Source organism: Schistocerca serialis, chromosome 5 (genome assembly GCF_023864345.2).
Source record: "Schistocerca serialis cubense isolate TAMUIC-IGC-003099 chromosome 5, iqSchSeri2.2, whole genome shotgun sequence".
NCBI classification, from domain to species: Eukaryota; Metazoa; Arthropoda; class Insecta; order Orthoptera; family Acrididae; genus Schistocerca; species Schistocerca serialis.
This window is the reverse complement of record NC_064642.1, coordinates 760654965-760678189: the sequence shown is the minus strand read 5'-3', so window position 1 is coordinate 760678189 and position 23225 is coordinate 760654965. Positions and strand designations below refer to the sequence as shown.

The 23225-nt window shown below is 42.5% G+C and overlaps 1 protein-coding gene across 1 annotated transcript in view; it reads right to left on the bottom strand.

Moving 5' to 3' along the window:
- LOC126480772 (protein bric-a-brac 2-like) overlaps positions 1-23225 on the bottom strand; it is a 130881-nt gene that overhangs the window by 35603 nt on the left and 72053 nt on the right. The window contains exon 7 of the mRNA XM_050104072.1: positions 17000-17182. Within this exon, the coding sequence (XP_049960029.1) occupies positions 17000-17182 (183 nt within the window). The remainder of the gene's footprint in view (positions 1-16999; positions 17183-23225) is intronic.

The following is a 23225-nucleotide window of genomic DNA, read 5'->3' as shown; positions in this document are numbered from 1 at the left end:
ACTCATACATGTTTTAATAGTAATCTCTGTCTTGCATATTACCCTGTCTTCCACTTTTAAGCTCTCAGGTTTTCAAATCTCATCTTATGCAGGCCCCAACAATCAGTCTTTCCTTCTCATTTCGTATGATAAGTCTCCCATGACCCGCAGTTCTGGGTGACTTTCCAAAAATCTATCCCGTTTCCTAGACCTCTGCAGACTGTTACTTTTACCCTTCTTCCTTCCCCTGCAACCCTTCTGCCTGAAGAAGGAGCCACCGGTTCTGAAAGCTTGCCAATCACAACAGTCTTCTATGTTTGTGTTCTGCTGTCACTTGGTGAGTAGATTTTTTATCTATCCAATTAAATAATTTTATCACTAATTGATTGTTTTTGTTGAAAATTTATTTTGTTTGTGATCTATGTTGTTGATACATGTGAAATATGAAACCAAGCCATATGTAGTGTGACTAAATTGCCATCTAAATATGGCATGTTCACAGTTTCCCCCTCTTCCCGTTCACATAGTGTTGTGTGGCCGGGGATTGGGGGGGGGGGGGGGGGATGTGCAGTGAGCATTATTGCACGTGAACCAGGGTTTGGCTCATGAGTGGAGTTCTTGGTCACCTCTTCTATACATGAAACTCTTTCAAGAAAATGCACTAGAATCTGCCAAGTTGAAACAAACATGTTTCTATTGGTAAGTGGACCTCAAGTTTGTGGGGTGACCATGTGGAGCAGAAAATCTTCAAGAGTTCCTGGAACATTTAAACTCTACCATAACATACTGTACCCACAACCTCCACCCTACAGTTTCCACCCTTCTGTCCTGTTATCTCACCTCCCACCCTGTCTATCTGCAGCCCTTTGCCAACACATCTGCCTGTCTTTCTCCATTCCTCTCCTTTTTACTCCTTTATGCCCCACCTCCCCTGCCCCACTACCTCCTAATGCTGCACCTGTTGACAGTCTAGTCCCTCCACACTCAGCCGGACAGTGTTTGCCCTTCTTCCCACCCATACACAACTATTCCTTCCCCTTGCCTGGCCCCTCCAAATTGCTGCTTGCATCCCACGCGATAGTTACATTCCAGATGAAAATACTGGAGTTGGCAGTCATGTGTGCGTGAGGTGGGTGTGTGTGTGTGTGGGGGGGGGGGGGGGGCACATGCGTGTGTGAAGGGTGGGGGGGGGGGGAGGGGGGGGGAAGGGACGCATGCATGTGTGAAGGGTGTGTGTGTCTCTTTTAATAATGAAGGCTGCGGCCGAAAGCTTGTAAGTGTCTTTTAGTTGTACCTGTCTGCAACTTGACATGTCTTCTTTAAGGTAAGTAGCAACCTGTCTCTTTTTACATTGCTGATATTTCTACCTGGAGTTTCCATTATTTGAGAGATTCAAATAAAGTAGTAAACAGGGATGGAGGCTTCCGTCTAAACAATGCTTGGGGTTCACACTCAATTTATTAAAATCTCGCTGCCCCTCACATCCATTAGAGTTGCAAAACACTGGGAGAATTTGTGTTTCACGGAATATCAGTATGAGCTCTGAGAAACAAAAGAGCATCACAGAGTGTAGTGAGCAACAGGGACCAAACTTGACTATAAATAGCGGCGTGGGATCAGTTCATAGTGTAGTTCAAGTCCAGGCAGTGAGTACACATAACAACAAAACTTCCAGCACGTGAAGAAGAAGGCTAGGCCAGTTGCTGAAAAATTGTGCAGAAAATGGGAACAACTCAGCAGAACACCCTAAAGCACACTATTAATGAACACTATCTCTTGCTGGTGCAAATTTCTGATCACTAGCGTAAATTGTTAAAGATCATTGGTAATTTTTTTGTGAACAAAAATATTTTTCATGACAGGGGGCCTGTAACTGGAAACAATGCGGAAGAACCACTCAAGCCATAGGGCTGCCAGTTTATTGCTCTTGAGTGTGGTCACAATGAGGAAGAATTCACCAGCACTGTCAACATCTAGGTTAACAAGATCCCATGGCACGGCATGGCCCATGGCATGGAAATCCCAAAAGCATGGTGGAGTGTAGTCAGCACTGTTGTCTGCATTTGTTATACCAGTAGAGGTTTGCACGGTTTTCGTGTTTAGTTCTTTGCACTGCACTGAGTTCTCTTTCTGTGTTTGCAGATTTCATGGAGAATTTCTTTAGCCTTGTCATTGATGGCAACTGACATGTGCATTAAGGATATACTTGCACACCATATAAAATAATGTGCACACCACTGAAGTACGCAGAATTACTTTTTATATCTAAGTATAGGAATACACATTCGTAATCGACATAGGAAGACTCAACACAGAGAGAACTTCAGATACAAACTTATGTACCAATGGTAATGCATACCACACTACAGTCTATTGCTGGATTTATTATTCCTGCAACTACATATCCGCTGTTTACCTTCTATCAGGACCTTAATACTGGGTGTCTCAAAATTAATATTATGGTTTTCAGATTTTGTAGATTTATTGCATTCAACGTACAATCATAAGTAATACACTGAATGAAATAGCAACTCAGACATTTCCGTTTGTATATGTATGCATATGCATTGATTCCTGTCTCTTTCATTAGAAAACGTTAGCAGCAAAGATGGCAATTAGTAAACAGAAGGCTTTCTGTGTTTTACATTTTGCATGGCCTGAATCTGTTGTTACAGTGCAATGTGCTATTCATATTAAGTTCCAAATATTATCACTTTGAAGGTACCAGCTGTCTTCACTGCGGGATGACCAAGAGTGACGGAATAACATGCTGAACAAATGAGAGAGTCTTTCATGAGCAGACACAAGAAATCAGTTTGGCAGACAAGTCACAAATTAGCAATCTCATTTATGTCTGTGTGGAGCCTTTTAAGGAGACACTTACAACTATGTCCTTATGGTTTGCAGTTATTAAAAGCTCTACAGTCTCCAGACTATGGTTTATGTCTAACTTTGCAAAAAAATTGCTGCATGACAATGAAGATTTTCTAAATCACATTGCATTGAATGACAAATTGACATTTAACCTATGTGGAAATAATGCGAACACACACTATGTGCACATCTGCAGTTCAGTAAATCCCCACGACATGGTACAATTGGAATGAGACTTCCCTAAACTGAACTTTTTTTTGGTGCCATATCCCAGTGAAAAGTTTATGGGCCTTTTTTCTTTGGTGAAGCAACTATAACTGTTGTTCCTTATCTTGATGTGCTTGAACTGTGGCTCTTTTCTCAATTCAAAGAAGCTGAACCACAGAACTTTATTTAGTAGCAGGATGGCACAGAACCTCACTGGTGTAATTCAGTATGCGATTGGTTAACTATGTTGTACTTGACTGCTTGATTGGCCATAAGAGGCCGCATGACAGAGCTTGGCCTCCATGTTGACCCAATCTGACACCATGCAGTTTTTATACATTCTTCTGCTACCCGACTTAAGAAACAGGATTGAAGCAGTTGTTGCAACAATTACTCTAGACTCACTGGTCGAGCTTTGGTAAGAACTCACCTATCAACTCAATGTATGACGAATGGTACTCGTGTTGAACACTTGTAAGAAAAACTGTCTAACTTATTCATTCATTAGATGTATTACTTTTAAGTGTAAGCTGAATGTAGTAAATGCTACAAAGCTTTAAAACCTTGATACTCATTCAGAGACACCCAGTATTTACTTGATTACAATGGTATTTTCCAGGTAAATATCTTTACATATATAAACACCCCCACTTATTGAATATTATTACTTGTCATGCAGCTCTATAACAAAAGCTGCTATTTGCCATGTAGCTAACATAACTTTTGAATCCATGAATCTAAATGATCAGATTTTTGTGAATGCGTTGCTAATGAGGTATCTTTTTCATTTTCTTTTGAATTGGTAGGAACTCCCAATTCCCTGTTTTATGTTTGGTGAGAGTTGTTGAGTAACTTACAACCAGAGTATGTAGCTCCATTCTGAACCCTGGACAAGGAAGCAAAGTCTACACGGAAATTATTATTTTTTTTGTCTGACAGTGGTATACAGTAGAGGTGTTCAATGCAAAGTATCTTCCTGTCAGGAACCCAGCTGCTAAGTAGCTAACCAAATTTCAATAGGCAAGGTGTGCCAATGTGCAGATGGATGGAAGATCTCCTATCATTCCCGATGCAAAAACAATGAGGATTGTATTGGGGAAAATGATGAAGAACTAAGGAAGAAATGCTTCATTTAACTGGAAGTCAAATATGGGATAAATAAAAGTTCAGTTTACTTCATCAGGAAAACTGTGTCGTCATCGACATATCAAAGCTTAAGTCTCACAGTTGGCACCATCACTGACACCACTAGTAGGAAATTCACTGCCTGCCAGAGCAACCAACCAATATGCGGTCTATGGTCACACCTTCAAAGAAGTTACTGCTGCAAAAGAATATTTACTTCCATCTGCAGAGCTGAACAGCCAGTCTGTATCGGGCCTCAAGTCTGATTACTATGTAGCATATTGAGCATGGTATGGTGTCAACAAGCTGCAGTGAACACAGTGCCGGCTACCTACTCCTTGCAGAAGGACTTTATTTATTACTCAACAGTTATCAGTGACCTGGACACTGTGTACTTTGTACAGCGTACTGATGTGAAGACCCAATATCGGGCTCCACCCTCGTTGCAAGTTCAGTCTCTTGCAGAATAAATATGTTTTGGTTAAGATTGTATCACCATTATTTACTATTTTAGGACTGTGCATTTCTACCTCTGAGCAATGACAAAACATTGTCAACAAGAAAAGTGACCTTACAGTGTTGTGTTCTTCCACCATCAAAAGTGACATTTTTCATTTATTGTGTGTTTGCTTTAGTGAATTATCATGTCTGTGCCAGCACAAGAACTTTTTCTGATAGATGTGGCTCAGTTGCAAGGGCCATGCATTCGACAACTGGTGCAGAGTGTCATTCAAATCATCCAAGTACTTGCAACAAAAGCTGTACCTCAATGAACTACAGCTACAACCAAATTCCGAGAATTTTATGGCCAGCAAGAGGACTAGGCCAAATATTGCGCCCAACTTAAAGTGAATTTCTCTGTCTATGACAACTGGAATACGGCGCAAGGCTTATTTCCTTTCAAATGTGGGTGCTGAAGTGTTTTGGTAGTGCTTCAAACTGTCTCTGCACTCTCATCTGGAGGATGTTGGTTATGAGTCATTACTTCAGAAGTTAGATGAGTACATAAACACTGAGGTGCATGTAGCAGCTGCCAGATAAAATTTTTTTTGGCTCTTGCTCAGTGGTGCAATTACCTAAAATGTAACGGATGTGTGAATGAGGATTGTTATTTTGAAGACACCAAATTCCGATTTAGAAACTGTTTTTTCTATCAATGAGACTCAGAACACTGTAGATATAGTAGAGATAGATCTACAGGCTCGAGACATTTCTGTAGTTCAAAGGGCACAACACACACTGTTATCTAATCAGAAGTCTAGCAGCATGCAAAGTCAAGTGTTAACAACAGTCAGTCACACTGTACATACGCCACTTGGCAGTCTAATACAAGAACTTGTGCCTGCAGTGCTACACAGCACATGCCCATATATAGCGTGCATGCAGGAGCGAAGTGCTCTGCTTGTGGTAAGCGCAGCCACATCGAAACCGTGTGTTTGCGAAACTATTGTGCCAAGTAACAGTCAGACTCTACTTCACAATGTTCCTCAATAGAAGTAAATGTAGTATCAGCTGAGCTGAACAAGAGGCACAATCAGAGGCTCAGCCTTCAAATAAACAGAAATGTTCACAAGTGATCCAACACCCGAGTAATAAACTATGTATATACAGGGTGAGTCACCTAACATTACCGCTGGATATATTTCGTAAACCACATCAAATACTGACGAATTGATTCCACAGACCGAACGTGAGGAGAGGGGTTTGAGTAATTGGTTAATACAAACCATAAAAAAATGCATGAAAGTATGTTTTTTAACACAAATCTATGATTTTTTTAAATCGAACCCTGTTAGTTTTGTTAGCACATCTGAACATATAAACAAATACGTAATCAGTGCCGTTTGTTGCATTGTAAAATGTTAATTACATCCGGAGATATTGTAACCTAAAGTTGACACTTGAGTACCACTCCTCCGCTGTTCGATCGTGTGTATCAGAGAGTACCGAATTATGTAGGGATCCAAAGGTAACGGTGATGGACCTTAGGTACAGAAGAGACTGGAACAGCACATTACGTCCACATGCTAACACCTTTTTATTGGTCTTTTTCACTGATGCACATGTACATTACCATGAGGGGTGAGGTACACGTACACACGTGGATTCCGTTTTCAATTACGGAGTGGAATAGAGTGTGTCGCTATGTGTCAGGCCAATAGATGTTCAATGTGGTGGCCATCATTTGCTGCACACAACTGCAATCTCTGGCGTAATGAATGTTGTACACGCCGCAGTACATCTGGTTTAATGTCACCGCAGGCTGCCACAATACATTGTTTCATATCCTCTGGGGTTGTAGGCACATCACGGTACACATTCTCCTTTAACATACCCCACAGAAAGAAGTCCAGAGGTGTAAGATCAGGAGAACGGGCTGGCCAATTTATGCGTCCTCCACATCCTATGAAACGCCCGTCGAACATCCTGTCAAGGGTCAGCCTAGTGTTAATTGTGGAATGTGCAGGTGCACCATCATGCTGATACCACATACGTCGATGCGTTTCCAGTGAGACATTTTCGAGCAACGTTGGCAGATCATTCTGTAGAAACGCGATGTATGTTGCAGCTGTTTGGGCCCCTGCAATGAAGTGAGGACCAATGAGGTGGTCACCAATGATTCAGCACCATACATTTACAGTCCACGGTCGCTGTTGCTCTACCTCTCTGAGCCAGCGAGGATTGTCCACGGACCAGTAATGCATGTTCCGTAGACTCACTGCCCCGTGGTTTGTGAAACCCGCTTCATCGGTAAACAGGTAGAACTGCAACGCATTCTCTGTTAATGCCCATTGACAGAATTGCACTCGATGATTAATGTCATCACCATGTAATTGCTGATGTAGTGACACATGAAATGGGTGAAAGCGGTGACGATGCAGTATGCGCATGACACTACGTTGACACAGTCCACCAGCTCTCGCAATGTCCCGTGTACTAATGTGTGGGTTCATGGCAACAACAGCTAACACACCAACTGCAGCCGCTTCTCCTGTGATGGGCCTGTTACGGACCCGTTTGTGTGCTACGACCATATCTGTTGCATACAGTTGGCGGTAGAAGTTTTGCAATGTGCGGCACATTGGATGCTCTCTGTCCGGGTACCGTTCTGCATACACCCTACAGGCTTCAGCTGCATTTAGTCAACACTTGCCATAGATAAGTATCATCTCTGCCTTTTCAGAGTTCAAATATACCATGGTCACAGTTCCTACAACACTACACTATCACAGACATCTGGTAACAAGGTGTACTACAGTTGGTCTGCATGCGGAGATGAATGCAGAATAACAATAGCAGCAAGCGCTAAATGCGGACACTGCGACAGCTAGACCAAACCACAACATTGCACTACAGCCACACTCGTAAACACGGTCGTCATCGTAAACATGTCCCTGCTGATGCTGCTCGCCGACCGTGGCCCGTGTTTGTTACAACACGCAACTGAACGTCGGAGGTTTCAAGCATCAACTTTAGGTTACAATATCTCTGGATGTAATTAACATTTGACAATGCAACAAACGGCACTGATTACGTATTTGATTATATGTTCAGATGTGCTAACAAAACTAACGTGGTTCCATTTAAAAAAACGTAGGTTTGTGTTAAAAAACATACTTCCGTGCATTTTTGTATGGTTTGTATTAAACAATTACATTAGCCCCTCTCCTCACGTTCGGTCTGTGGAATCGGTTCATCAGTATTTGATTTGGTTTACGAAATATATCCAGCGGTAACGTTAGGTGACTCATCCTGTATACATTTGTGTGTGGTGCGGAATTATCTGAAACTACAATTAGATACAGGGGCTTCCATAACTCTGCTGCACAGAAACACTTATAAACTGTTAGGCAGCCAACAGCTGCAGCAGTCTAATTCCACTCTATCAGCATACAATGGTCACAATATTCCAGCACTGGTCTTGTGCAGCCTACCAACAACAATTTGCAATGTTACTTAAACTGTTATTTCATGTCTTGTGTTCTAGGGACAGCCCTAACATTTTTAGTCTGGATTCATTTGACTTGCTTGACCTAGACATTCAGTACAATGTGTTGCAAATAAATACTGCTGTGCCTCAAGACTGTGTTAATGATTTGTGTGCAAAGTATAGTGATCTATTTCATGAAGGTCTGGGAAAACTACAGATTTTGAAGTGCACATGACTTTAAAAGATGACACACAGCCACATTTTCATTTTGCATGACCTGTCCCTGTGCCATTCTGTGGTAGGCGTACTTAAGACCTTCGGTACACACACCATCAGATTATTTGACTTGTCACTCTAACGAAGTAGGCAAGTGTCAGCAATATGTCTCGTGGTCTTATCGTGGCGTGTTTATCTTCTGCCGTTAGGTCACACGATAGAAATGCCACTTGCACGCTTACAGTAGCAGACTGACGGTGACCAACTTTAAACAGAACTTGATTAATTTTCACACACATTTATTAAAATAATAAAAAGCATAAACCCTATGTAACTTTATTCTGGATGCTATTTACAATTGACAATCTGAAGTTCCTTTGGTCTTGGTACGTTAATCTTATTCTCACATATCTCTGATACTTGACAAAGTCTCTATACATTTCTCTTCATGGCTATGTACAGGAATATGGTAATCTTATTAGGCACAGACTGAAACTTGGCTATAGACTGGTACAGACTAATGCAGACTGGTACAGACAAATGCAGACTGAGTAATCGGAGGTCTGTACACTCATTATAATACCTCGCGCGTTCATGTATCACTGCGCGAGTGTGATCCACGAGGAGAAAAGGTTCTACGTTAGCAGCAATCTCATTGGCTGCGTGACATATTAATATGTGGATCGGCGGAAGCAGAATTTGGTCCATCTCTAAGGCAGCACCATCTCGTAGTGCGGAGACAGATGAGTGCTGCGCCTGCGCTGTTGTGCTTAGCGGGGCGCGCTCTAGTGGGAAAGTTGTGTACGTGCTGACTACGCAGAACTATGTACCCAACGCATTCATGATCAGGTCACTTAAGAACTGAAATTGTGGCAAGACAGTGGTGTTATTGAACCAATTTCAGCAAATAAGTGGGCATCTCCCCTAGTAGTTATTAAAAAGCCATCAGGCAGTTTACGATTATAACAGGATGTTAAATCCATTGTGAACCTGCATACACTGTTGACCCCTATTCCCCTGCCTCGGCCCAAAAAATTGATGGACAGATTGGGACAGCGTCACTTCTTCTCAAAATATTTACTTGCAATAGATGTACTTACAGTTACTCTTCAATGAGCAGTCCAAATGGTTCTTTGTCCTTAACATGTACTTGGGTTTATACTAGTATCAGAGTCTCCCTCTCAACAGTGGAACACTGCCCGCCGTTTTCCAATGGTTTTTGGAGTACTTAACAGTGAAAGTTTCTTAATGTGCGAACTATTAAAATGATATAGTTGTGTCTAGTCAGACAATAGCAGAACATTTAGCCAACTTAAGAGTGTTTGTTCCAAGTTCTTTCTGACATGGGACTAAAGTGCAATAAAGCAAAATGCTTGTTTTTCCACATGAAAGTTGAATACCTGGGTAATGCACAGGGCATCCATCCAGCACAATCACACTTGTCATTGAACAGGGATTTGTCGGTACTTCGTAACATTAACAAGTTACAGGCAGCAACAAGTAAACTGATGTACCACATCAAGTTTATTCCTCATGTACCATAAATTGCTGCTCAAAAGACCCAGCTTCGCTGGAAAGATGTTCACTTCATGTGCCGAACACTGTCAGGATGCATTTCCGTGACTTAAGGATGTTCTCCTCAGTGATCATTCTTTGGCCCACTTTGACCCAGAAAAGTCAGTTGTCTTAACAGTTGATGCGTCATCCTATGGGACTGGATTGGTGCTCTCCCACAGGACTAGTTCCTCTGTCAGGCTCACTGCATTGACTTCCAAAATTTTAAATAAGGCACAGAGTAATTACAGCCAGCTGAAAAAAAGAGGCATTCACCATTATTTATGGAGTCACAAAATTTCACCAGTATTTGTACAGATGATGTTCTATCTCCTCATGGATCACAGATCAATCACAACTTTGTTCAGCCCCTCCAAGTCTGTCCCGCCACATACCGCACAAAAATTGCAATACAGGACCCTGTTGTTGTCGAACTACCAGCATAACTTGTTGCACAAGCCAATGGCTCACCACTTAAGTACTGACTAGTTACCACAGTTGCCAGTTGGTACTGTTTCTGCATTTGATTCATTTGAAGACTGGTGGTTCCAGATTGATTCAAAGGATCTTCATGGGTCTCCAGTGGACTACCATCATATTGCACACAAATCCATTTCCGACCCAGCTCTTCAAGTGATTTTCCAATATGTTTACAATGGGTGGTACTTCAGCTTAATAGAAATCCACCACCCCTTGATAGACTGCACATCAGCACTCACTTTCTGTGCACTGCATATCCTTTTTCATACTGAGAATGATGATGCTGATGTTGCGATGCCTCAATCCCTCCAGCAAGAAATGTTGAAACTGTTGCACCACGTTCATTGCAGAGTGGTATGCACTAAGCAGCTAGCTCATTGTCATTGTATGTGACTGTCACGTATGCCCAAATTGAATGATCGACCTCCCCATTGTCTGTGTGGAACACCAGTCTGCTCCACCACAATGGTTTCTCAAGTGGCTATGCCCAACAGGACCATGGCAATGGTTACTTGTGGATTTGTTAGGACCCTATTGGAATGGTGGTAGATGTTTATATCAAGTTTCTCTTTGAAGTCCCAATGCATTCCACCACAACTGTCAGCCCTCACCTCCATTTTTTGTACTGAAGTATTTACAGAGATCATCATTTCTGACAATGGACCTCAAATTATGTCAGACAACTTTCGACAATTTTTTCACGTTAATGGCATCCAGAATATCACAATAGTGCATTTCATCCACAGTCAAATGATGAAGCCAAATGGTTTATATGCACTTGCATTTCATCCACAGTCAAATGATGAAGCCAAATGGTTTATATGCACTTTAAAGATGCAAATGGAGAAGCTGTGCTCGTCCCACACACAGGACCAGGCCCGTATGACATTTTTGTTCTCCTATCACTTTTTGTCTTGTGACAGTTGCTCGCAGAACTCTTACACAGTCAATGTCACCGTACTCTTCTCCATCTCTTGCAGCCACTGCAGAAGCCGTATGTCCAGCCCTACAAGGTTTTGGGCCCAGGACACTTTCAGAGTGTTTGGCATGGGTAGCCTCTGAGAACAGGATGTAATGATAGAAGTTGTAGGAAAATCATTTACACACCATTCCGAGTTCAACAGGGCTGTGCTGGCAGCATCAGAACCAGCTGCCGCAGTCTTGAATTTGTGATTCTGCCACACAGTTTTTATTCACAGACCCAGAATTCCACAGAGTTCTGTGGCAGCAGTCATCACCTCTACCTCTTTGCCCAGTTCGGTCGTGGCAGCTCTCGTCTTGACACCAAAGAAGATTGACGTGCAGCAGCCATCTCCAGTGGCCCCCTGATCCCGCAGTCTGAGCTGATGCCTATGGAGGCACTGCCTCTGGGCATCCCACATGATACCCCAGGGTATCCTGCAGCTGTTGTTGATGTCCCATCCATAGCATCAGCATCCCTGGATGTGGGCGTGGGCCCTGTTGGGTGGTTTTTCAGCCAGTGTTCTCTGCCACTCGCAGCAGTTTATACTGGGATGCAGACGAGGTCTGGCATCAGCAACAGATACAGACCCTGTTCCATCTGAGATGTGTGCATTCATACCTTCCCCATGGCGCTGGTCCAGAAATCAGCCATACATGACGATGGTGCAAAGGTTTGGAGGAGAGGAATGTTGTGTCATTGACGTATTAAAGCACAAGTCTCATTGTTGGCACCAACATTGACACAACTGGGAGCACAGTTGTCCTGCTGGAGCAACCAACCATTACGTGCCCTATGGCCATGCCTTGAAGGGAGCATCAGTGCACTCCTGTTGCTGGCAAGTAGTTACTTCCATTCACAGAGCTGAGCAGCCAGTCTATGTTTAGCTTCAAGTCCGATTACTGCAGAGCAACAGCCTCAAAGAGTGCGGGGCAAAGTCAGGACATGCGGGGACCAAGCAGCAATCGGTATTGTAATTGCAAACTGTCGAAGCTGCATTGGTAAAGTACCGGAACTTCAAGCGCTGATAGAAAGCACCGAAGCTGAAATCATTATAGGTACAGAAAGCTGGCTGAAGCCAGAGATAAATTCTGCCGAAATTTTTACAAAGGCACAGACGGTGTTTAGAAAGGATAGATTGCATGCAACCGGTGGTGGCGTGTTTGTCGCTGTTAGTAGTAGTTTATCCTGTAGTGAAATAGAAGTGGATAGTTCCTGTGAATTATTATGGGTGGACGTTACACTCAACAACCGAGCTAGGTTAATAATTGGCTCCTTTTACCGACCTCCCGACTCAGCAGCATTAGTGGCAGAACAACTGAGAGAAAATTTGGAATACGTTTCACATAAATTTTCTCAGCATGTTATAGTCTTAGATGCAGATTTCAGTTTACCAGATATAGACTGGGACACTCAGATGTTTAGGATGGGTGGTAGGGACAGAGCATCAAGTGACATTATACTGAGCGCACTACCCAAAAATTACCTCGGGCAATTAAACAGAGAACCAACTCGTGGAGATAACATCTTGGGACCTACTGATAACAAACAGACCCGAACTTTTCGACTGTGTAAGTGCAGAACAGGGAATCAGTGATCATAAAGCCGTTGCAGCATCCCTGAATGTGGAAGTTAATAAGAATATAAAAAAAGGGAGGAAGGTTTATCTGTTTAGCAAGAGTAATAGAAGGCAGATTTCAGACTACCTAACAGATCAAAACAAAAATTTCTGTTCCGACACTGACAATCTTGAGTGTTTATGGAAAAAGTTCAAGGCAATTGTAAAATGCGTTTTAGACAGGTACGTGCCAAGTAAAACTGTGAGGGACGGGAAAAACCCACCGTGGTTCAACAACAAAGTTAGGAAACTACTGCGAAAGCAAAGAGAGCTTCACTCCAAGTTTAAACGCAGCCAAAACCTCTCAGACAAACAGAAGCTAAACAATGTCAAAGTTAGCGTAAGGAGGGCTATGCGTGAAGCGTTCAGTGAATTCGGAAGTAACATTCTATGTACCGACTTGACAGAAAATCCTAGGAAGTTCTGGTCTTACATTAAATCAGTAAGTGGCTTGAAACAGCATATCCAGACACTCCGGGATGATGATGGCATTAAAAGAGAGGATGACACGCGTAAAGCCAAAATACTAAACACTTTTTCCATAGCTGTTTCACAGAGGAAGACCGCACTGCAGTTCCTTCTCTAAATCCTCGCACAAACGAAAAAATGGCTGACATCGAAATAAGTGTCCAAGGAATAGTAAAGCAACTGGAATTACTCAACAGAGGAAAGTCCACTGGACCTGACGGGATACCAGTTCGATTCTACACAGAGTACACGGAAGAGCTTGCCCCCCTTCTAACAGCTGTGTACCGCAAGTCTCTAGAGGAACGAAAGGTTCCAAATGATTGGAAAAGAGGACAGGTAGTCCCAGTCTTCAAGAAGGGTCGTCGAGCAGATGCGCAAAACTATAGACCTATATCTCTGACGTCGATCTGTTGTAGAATTCTGGAACATGTTTTTTGCTCGAGTATCATGTCGTTTTTGGGAACCCAGAATCTACTCTGTAGGAGTCAACATGGATTCCGGAAACAGCGATCGTGTGAGACCCAACTTACTTTATTTGTTCATGAGACCCAGAAAATATTAGATACAGGCTCCCAGGTAGATGCTATTTTCCTTGACTTCCGGAAGGCGTTTGATACAGTTCCGCACTGTCGCCTGATAAACAAAGTAAGAGCCTACAGAATATCAGACCAGCTGTGTGGCTGGATTGAAGAGTTTTTAGCAAACAGAACACAGCATGTTGTTACCAATGGAGAGACGTCTACAGATGTTAAAGTAACCTCTGGCGTGCCACAGGGGAGTGTTATGGGACCATTGCTTTTCACAATATATATAAATGACCTAGTAGATAGTGTCGGAAGTTCCATGCGGCTTTTCGCGGATGATGCTGTAGTATACAAAGAAGTTGCAGCATTAGAAAATTGTAGCGAAATGCAGGAAGATCTGCAGCGGATAGGCACTTGGTGCAGGGAGTGGCAACTGACCCTTAACATAGACAAATGTAATATATTGCGAATACATAGAAAGAAGGATCCTTTATTGTATGATTATATGATAGCGGAACAAACACTGGTAGCAGTCACTTCTGTAAAATATCTGGGAGTATGTGTGCGGAGAAATTTGAAGTGGAATGATCATATAAAATTAATTGTTGGTAAGGCGGGTACCACGTTGAGATTCATTGGGAGAGTCCTTAGAAAATGTAGTCCATCAACAAAGGAGGTGGCTTACAAAACACTCGTTCGACCTATATTTGAGTATTGCTCATCAGTGTGGGATCCGTACCAGATTAGGTTGCTGGAGGAGATAGAGAAGATCCAAAGAAGAGCGGCGCGTTTCGTCACAGGGTTATTTGGTAACCGTGATAGCGTTACGGAGACGTTTAGCAAACTCAAGTGGCAGACTCTGCAAGAGAGGTGCTCTGCATCGTGGTGTAGCTTGCTCGCCAGGTTTCGAGAGGGTGCATTTCTGGATGAGGTATCGAATATATTGCTTCCCCCTACTTATACCTCCCGAGGAGATCACGAATGTAAAATTAGAGAGATTCGAGTGCGCGCGGAGGCTTTCAGACAGTCGTTCTTCCCGCGAACCACACGCGACTGGAACAGAAAAGGGAGGTAATGACAGTGGCACGTATAGTGCCCTCCGCCACACACCGTTGGGTGGCTTGCAGAGTATAAATGTAGATGTAGATGTAGAGTGTGCTACAGTGTGTCAACAACCTACAGCAGACTCAGTACTGGCCACCTACTCCACACAGGAGTCTTCATATTACTGAGCTGTTATAACTGATTGGACACTACATCCTTTGTACAGTGTACAGATGTAAAGGCCCACTCATGGGCTGTATCTTCCTCGCAAATTAAGCGTCTTACAGTATAAATATATTTTAATTAAGATTTATTATTTATTTATTGTACTAGGACTGTCAGTTCTTATCTTCAAGCAGTGGCGCAACACAAACATATAACTGAAATCAATTTAAAGTGCAACTTATGCAAAAATTGATCAAAGAGAAGTTTGACAGAAAAACAGAATTTTATAAATGGGCACAGTGATTATGAGGCAAATGATTGTATTCATGTTAGTATTTTTTTGTGCTTGATAAATTGCTTTAACATAATCAATATATGCAGTGTCAAGTAGATGTAATATCCACTGGCATGAAGATTCGAAAATGCAACTTGCAGTTTGTGGGGAGACAGACTTATCTACACTCATGGTAAAAGTACGGCAACATGCCTCTGGAGATGTTAGACAAAATGGTCAGGATAGCAATTTTCTCCAATTGTTTACAATACGACGGATTCTATCAACCATGCCATTGTTGATACATAACTAGTTAAACATACAAGTTGACTAACCAATGCATTGGGCAATATTGAATGGCCCTCATTATCCCCAAACTTCAAAACTCTTAACTCTCATCTCTGGGGTTAAAGGAAAGGTCATTGCATACCAAGCAGGCAGTTAACTATACAAAGGAAAATCGTATACATGAATTACTAAATCCACTTAGAAACAGATGATCTGGCCAGTTTCCTTCTTCAGGGCAGGGAATTGTGAAGGAGGGGGCAGGTGTGTGTGTGTTTGCGTATGTGTGTGTGTGTGTGTGTGTGTGTGTGTAGGGGGAATCACTTGATCACTTGCTACTCAGGTTCAGCGGGATCTGTCATGTCTGAAGAGTAAGGCAGGCAGAGGTGAAGAAAAATGTTGTTCCCACTTTTTGCTCCAAAGAAGGCATATACGATTCTGAAAGGTGTGAGTACAGTCATGTTTTGTTTTTTGTCCCTGTACTGGCAGTTATGCCTCCTGAAGGTAAAAATTCTTCCCTGCTCCCATGTTGTTTGTGCCATTATCCTTTGGACTATACCTTCTCCTTTTCACTTTCCCATTTTCATTTTTTACTTCCGTCTTCTACATTAACTTCATCTATTATCATCATTCTCTCTCTCTCTCTCTCTCTCTCTCTCTCTCTCTCTCTCTCCCCTCCCCACCGCACCCCTTCCTTCCAGTTTTTAATCTAGTGAGTAATGCAGCTATTTGCACTTTGCACACTGGAATTACATTTGGGAGGACAGTGCTTCAAATCCATGTCCAGCCATAAAGGTTCAGACTTTCCATGATTTCCCTAAATTTCAGAAGGCAAATGCTGGAATGGTTCCCTTGAGGACTTACCCGATTTTCTTTCCTCTCTTACACATAATCAGAGACTGTGCGCTCTCTCTCTCTCTCTCTCTCTCTCTCTCTCTCTCTCTCTGTTAAGATCTTGTTATCACGCGGGAAGCTAAACCATAATATTTTCTTCATTTCTAGTTTCAACATTTTAATATTTTGATTAACAACCCTGGCCTTCTTCGGCAAAAAAAAGTTTTAAGTACTCTCTGTTTCTGACATGTAATTTAATTTCCATCTTACCTTATATTACTGTGCCTTCTTTTACTTAGGCCCCCGGTAACTTCCTTTCTAATACATGAAATGTTACCATTCCTGTTAGCCATTCCTCTGAAATCCCAATTTTAGAAGGATATCACAGATTATTCAGGAAATGCCAGAAGACAAGTCAGAAAAATATGGTGGAAAAATTGTTAAAGAGTATGAGCCGTACCTGGTAAGCAACTGATGCTGCTGCCTGAGACATTTTCCCCTGTTGGCATGCTGCTACCGCTTCGTTTAACCTCAACTGCTTACATGCATCCGATGTCCCAGAGCGCTTGCGTATGCAATTTGATGGTAAGCGACCTGCTTCAACCAGGCGGGCCTTCTCACGATACAGCGTTTTCTTGGGTATCTGTTAGGTACAATCCAACTGCTCCACGTTAAATATTCAAATGAACTATGTAGTGAGAGAGAACATGAAAACTACATTTCACAATAAGTCCAGATACAAAAAAGCTCTGCATTATCAAAGTATGACAGTGTCATTTTTCATAAAATAAACACATTGAATTTAATATCACTAGACCTCTAACTATGCATTTCTTCTTCAAAAAGTTGAAAGTAAAGAAGAAGATAGCTGCAACTCTTAAAAAGTGCATGGCAAGTCATTCAAAGTCTATGGTTTGTTTACATGCTTATCACTTATCATATAACTTGTAAGTAACATAAAGCTGAATAAAGTTTCTTTTAACCAATAAAAATTCTGTTCAGTTTATCAGGGCTGATAGACATCCCTGCACTAGAAAAGATATCCTAGAACCACGTGGAGAGAAAAGAAAAAATTTATATTCATATTTTTATAAGTATCTGCTATGACTGTATTTTTGTACTTACTTCACAAAACAAAGTCTTTTGTGTTTTCTTAAAATGAAAATGTATGGGCTTCATACATTTTAATTGGCAACCAGTAATGTATTATAAATAAAAATGTATCACACAAGTGACATATTGTGCCATATGTGTAATGTAAAAAATAAAATTAGTATATTTAATGCAAGTGTGCATTCTTTCACTGGTTTAATCTCTTAAGATGGGCTTCAAGTCTCCGAGTTGACTTTTGTAGGCTCTTGTGTGAGGTGCACAACAGAGCAACAGGCCAAGCCTGAAATGTGCCAGGCACAAGAAGGAAACTGCCACAGTGATCCAATATGCACTCCAGTATTTGTGTATGAAATCATCATGAGTAAATTATACACAGATACCTGTATAAAACGTGCCTCTTATTTGTCTACACTATGGATTTTGGTAGGGGATTCTCAATTTGTCTTATCACTACTTCTACTTTACATCTACTCTGTTTTCTGATTTCACCTTACAAATATTTTATTAGTCATTGCCATTATTGCCCTGTTCTCCATAGCTCTACTGCTCGAAACCACACCCATGGAGCTGTGCTACAGTTTCAAGTTTTCACATTCATATTCCATTTCACTGCCTTCACAGTTGCTAAACACGTGTATGTAATACTTGGATATGTGCTGCGGCATCAGGCCGCTGGCACCCTACACTTCAAACATTCCAGCAACGACATCTGCAAAGGCCACCCAACAGAGGCCACCTGCAGTGGGGCACATGACTTCTACACATGGCATGGCATCTGGCACATCACCTACGGGAGCCCTCCTCTTTATAAGCACAGTGCTGCAGGCACTCACCCTCATATTGTGTTCATACTATTTGTCACCAACTGTTGTATCAGTACCTGAATTATTTCTATGTTCTCAATGTTATTCTCTTTTATGTGGACAAAGAATTAACTGTGGCTCATTGTGGCTGCTGCGCTGTTGTTTGTGTCTTACACCATGATACACCTGGCAACAAGTATGGTAATCAGCTCCACATTCTCAGTCTATTTGGTTGTTCCTACAGTTCTTCTGTCCATGGAGGCAGTGCTTCAATCTCTCCTCAAGTAGCAGCAGGAGGATCTTACAGTTCCTATCATGAACTTGTAATCACACAGGCTTCCACGCAATTGGCATAACCACTGCCCTTTCCCCCTTATCATGATGTTCTTGGGGAGAGGTCAACGTGGCAGCCGTACAAACACAGCCTCCATGCCACACTGGACAGTAGGTTGTCAAACAACAACCACGACACCGATAGCACCACTCCATGCTCTCATGTTGCTTATACTGTTTCATGCAACATGGCCAGGCCACATCCCCTGTGCTGGGTGCCTTGCAACAACTTTACGAAAAAACTACATACGGCATCTGTGTGTCTTTCTCAGCCCAATCCTGCAGACATGAACATGAATGTTAAGTTCGGCCACCAGTGCAATCCTTTTTCAAGTGTGTGTAAGCTCAGACTACAAGCAGACACAGGTGCAGCAGTTACTTTACTGAACTCCCACACTTACATGAATTTGGGATCTCTAGGGTTGTCTCTGGTTACTCAACATCTGATGAGATACAACAAGCACAATATTCCAATTTTGGGGCAGTTTATGTCTTCCACTAAATATAAATCTTTGGTTCTTTCTCTGACTTTTTTGGTAGTGGATGATACTGGCACCACAAATTTTTTTGGTCTGGATACTTTCAATGCTTTTGGTTTTACCATTTCAGATATGGTGTACCTCATTTCCAGGTCCCTTACCAGCAGTAAGATTCTCTGTGTTCTGAGTTCTCGTCTCTTTTCTCAGCTGGATTAGGCTGTGGCACTAATTTTGCGGCCCACATTACTCACAGCATGGCCACACTTTTACCACGTGTGGCCTATTCCAGTGGTTCTGCACAATCAACTGAAATCGGAATTGAACAGGCTGATGTCATCTGGGGTTTCACAGCCTATTACATCCGGTGACTAGTCTACCCCTCTCCGTGTTTGTTAAAAAACTGACTGATCAGTTGCAGTGACTTTAAAGTTTCAGCTAATGCTCAATCTATCACTGACGTCTACCCTTTGCCCCATCCGGATGAGTTACTGGCAGAATTCATCAGGAGTCAGTTTGTCTCCAAAATTGATTTATCTGAAGCCTATTTACAGGTTCCATTGGATGAGGATTTTAAATGGGTCCTTTTCAGTAACATGCACTTTGGGTTGTTCCAATATCAATGCCTCCCTTTTGGTGTGGCTATAGGCCTTAAGATTACAATATTTTTTGGAACAACTGACGATGTCTGTTCCGGGGTGCACCAACAATCTTGATGACATCATTGTGAAAGATCATTAATATAACATATTCTCTTTGTTCTCAGTCTTACATACTGCAGGGTTGAAATGCAACTTGGCCAAGTCACACTTTTTTCAATCAAGCATTGTGTATTTGGGGTTTGGGGGTTTTCAAGATGGTGTGAAGTCTTTACGTCATCATGCTGTCATGGTAACAGCTCTGCCTCACCCTAGAAATGTCAAAGAACTCTAATCATTTTTAAGTAAAATTACTTACTATCATAAATTCATTCCAGGTGCAGCCATGTCATCCTCCCCCCCCCCCCCCCCCCCCCCCCCGATTTGCTCCACAAGAATTCATGTTTCTGAAGTCTAAATTACAGTTTGATCCTTGTTTGGCTACTTTCCATGCTGGCTACCACTTGGTTTTCACTATGGACACCTCTCAGTATTGATTTAGGGCACTTCTTGTATATTGATAGGAGGAGGGTTACAAATGTCTGCTAACTTATGTGTCAAAAACACTCAACTCTGCTCAGCAGCACCACTCCCATGTCGAAAAGAAGTGCTAGCTACGAGGTGCGGCTAGAAAAAAACCGGACTGATGCTGGAAAAAACATTTATTTACAATTATTTACAATTTCATGTTATCTCCTTCAATGTACTCTCCTTCTCGGTCTCTACACCGCTCCATACGAAATTTCCACTGTTCATAGCAATGCTGCAGATCATTTTCGGTAAGTCCATACATTACTTCCGTCGCTTTTTCTTTTACTGCTTCAACAGTCTCAAATCCAGTTACTTTCAAAGCTGACTTGACTTTAGGGAAAAGAAAAAAAGTCACAGGGGGCCAAATCATGTGAGTAGGGTGGATGATCTAAGATGGGAATGTTGTGTTTTGCCAAAAACGTCTTCACTGACAACGCACTGTGAGCTGGGGCATTGTCTTGGTGAAGGATCCATGACTTTTTTCTCCACAAATCGTTCCGTTTTCTCCGTACTCGCTCACGTAGGGTAGCCAGGACGCTAATGTAGTAATGCTGATTCACTGTTTGTCCCTCTGGTACCCAATCAATGTGCACAATCCCTTTGATGTCAAAAAAAAAAAAAAAATCATCATTGCCTTGAATTTCGATTTTGACATTCGTGCTTTTTTTTGTCGTGGAGAACCAGGAGTTTTCCAATGCATCGATTGGCGTTTAGTTTCGGAATCGTAAGTAAAAAACCACGATTCATCGCAAGTAATAACATTTTGTAAGAAGGTGGGATCACTTTCAATGTTTTCCAGGATGTCAGAACAAATCATTCTTCGGCGTTCCTTCTGTTCAATTGTGAGACACTTTGGAACCATTTTTGAACACACTTTGTTCATGTTGAAACTTTCATGAAGAATCTGCCTAACACTTTCCTTGTCAACTCCTGTTAACTCAGACACTGCTCTGATTGTTAAACGGCGATCTTGTCGAACAAGTTTACCGATTTTTTCAATGTTTGCATCAGTTTTTTCTGACAATGGTCTGCCAGTGCGAGTGTCATCACTGGTGTCTTGGTGTCTTCGCGGCCATCTTTAAATCGTTTAAACCACTCAAACACTTGTGTTCGCGATAAACAATCATCGCCGTACACTTGTTGTAACATTACAAACGCTTCACTTGCAGATTTTCCTAGTTTGAAACAAAATTTGATGTTAACACGCTGTTCTTTCTGTACACTCAACATTTTCCGACGCACAGACAAAACGTCAACTACTTAAAACAGACGCCACGGGCAGACTAAGTGCAGGAGGCAGATGAAACTCGAGCAGTAGGCGGAGCGAGAGTCACGTGACAGGCCACGCGACTTCCAGCCTTATTGCATTCGTTTTATTGTTTCACCAGTACTAGTCCGGTTTTTTTCTAGCCACACCTCGTATGCCTATGTCCTCAAAAAGTTTCCCGCATTCTTATATGGGCCTAAGTTACACTTCATAACTGACCACAAGCCCTTGGTTTCATTGTTTAACCCTTTTGCTTCACTGCCCAACAAAGCAGCACATTGCCTCCAGCGTTGGGCTTTGTTTCTGTCTTACTAGAAGGGTTTCCTATTATGGGCCCCAGGATCACAGATGCTGCCACTGCCGATTCGGTTTTGCATCATGTTGTTTAACTCATTCACCATGGTTGGCCAGATAGGCGTCCAGGGAGGGCTTCTGATTCTTTGCACAACTATTTTGTCCTCTTTCATCGCCTTTTGGTATTTGATGGTGTCATTCTATTACCTACAGACAGGCTGTCAGCTAGGTTCGTGATCCTGGTCACCATATGGCAAGATGTGCTTCAGCTCCTACATCAAGGACATGAAGGGTCTCACATACGAAGTTATTGGCCCATCAGCACATGTTTTGGCCTGACATTGATGTTGACATGGTGCATCTTGTTGTAGCCTGCTGTCAGTTTGCTGCCAAATAGATGGTGCTGCGGTTGAAACTCATTCCGTGGCCTCTGCCGCAGTGTACGTGGGAACACGTCGATGTTGATTTCGTGGGGCCCTTTCTAAATACTTACTGGTTGTTGGTTGTCAATGCTTTCTCTAAATTTCCATATGTTATCCACTCCCCTTTGACGTCAGCCATGGCTATGAATCAGGATCTCTCTCAATTTTTTTCCTATTGGAAGAGTGCCCTATATGCTTGTGACATAGTTTGTGTCTCAGGCCATCCATGATTTACACTCATGTCCAGGCATTCGCCACGTGACTGCTCCTTGTATTCACTCATAATCTAATGGTGAAGCAGAACATCTCACGAGCACATTCAATGTTCGAATGAAGAAGTACATCACAGATTCCTCCATGGATGACACCTTACATGCTTCTTGAGCTCCCATTGTTTTACACCAGTGTGGGGTCAGATCCTAACTGAGATGCTCCACAGTTGTCAGCCCTGCATCCTCCTCCATCTGCTCATGCCGCCCCAACAATGTCCATTGGTGCGGCCCTCATCGTAGTTCGCTCCTGGCTCAGCAGTCTGATCTTGGTGGTGTGGCCACCAAAGTGAACACATGCCATGGTCCAAGGCTGCCGCCTCTGTATGGTGTGCACCTGTAATGGACTGGTGGTGTGCTACCATGACCTGCTGTGTCCTCGCGCCATGGTGAGGATTGTGGGTCCACTGAAGCCACCTTTGCCATCAGCACTGTGCTGGCCTCACAGGGTGTCCCTGCTGTGGGGACAGACATGACCTCCTACCTCTCTCACTGGGTCCAGTTCCCCAGCACTTGTTGCCCGGCCTTCCCACGATGCTT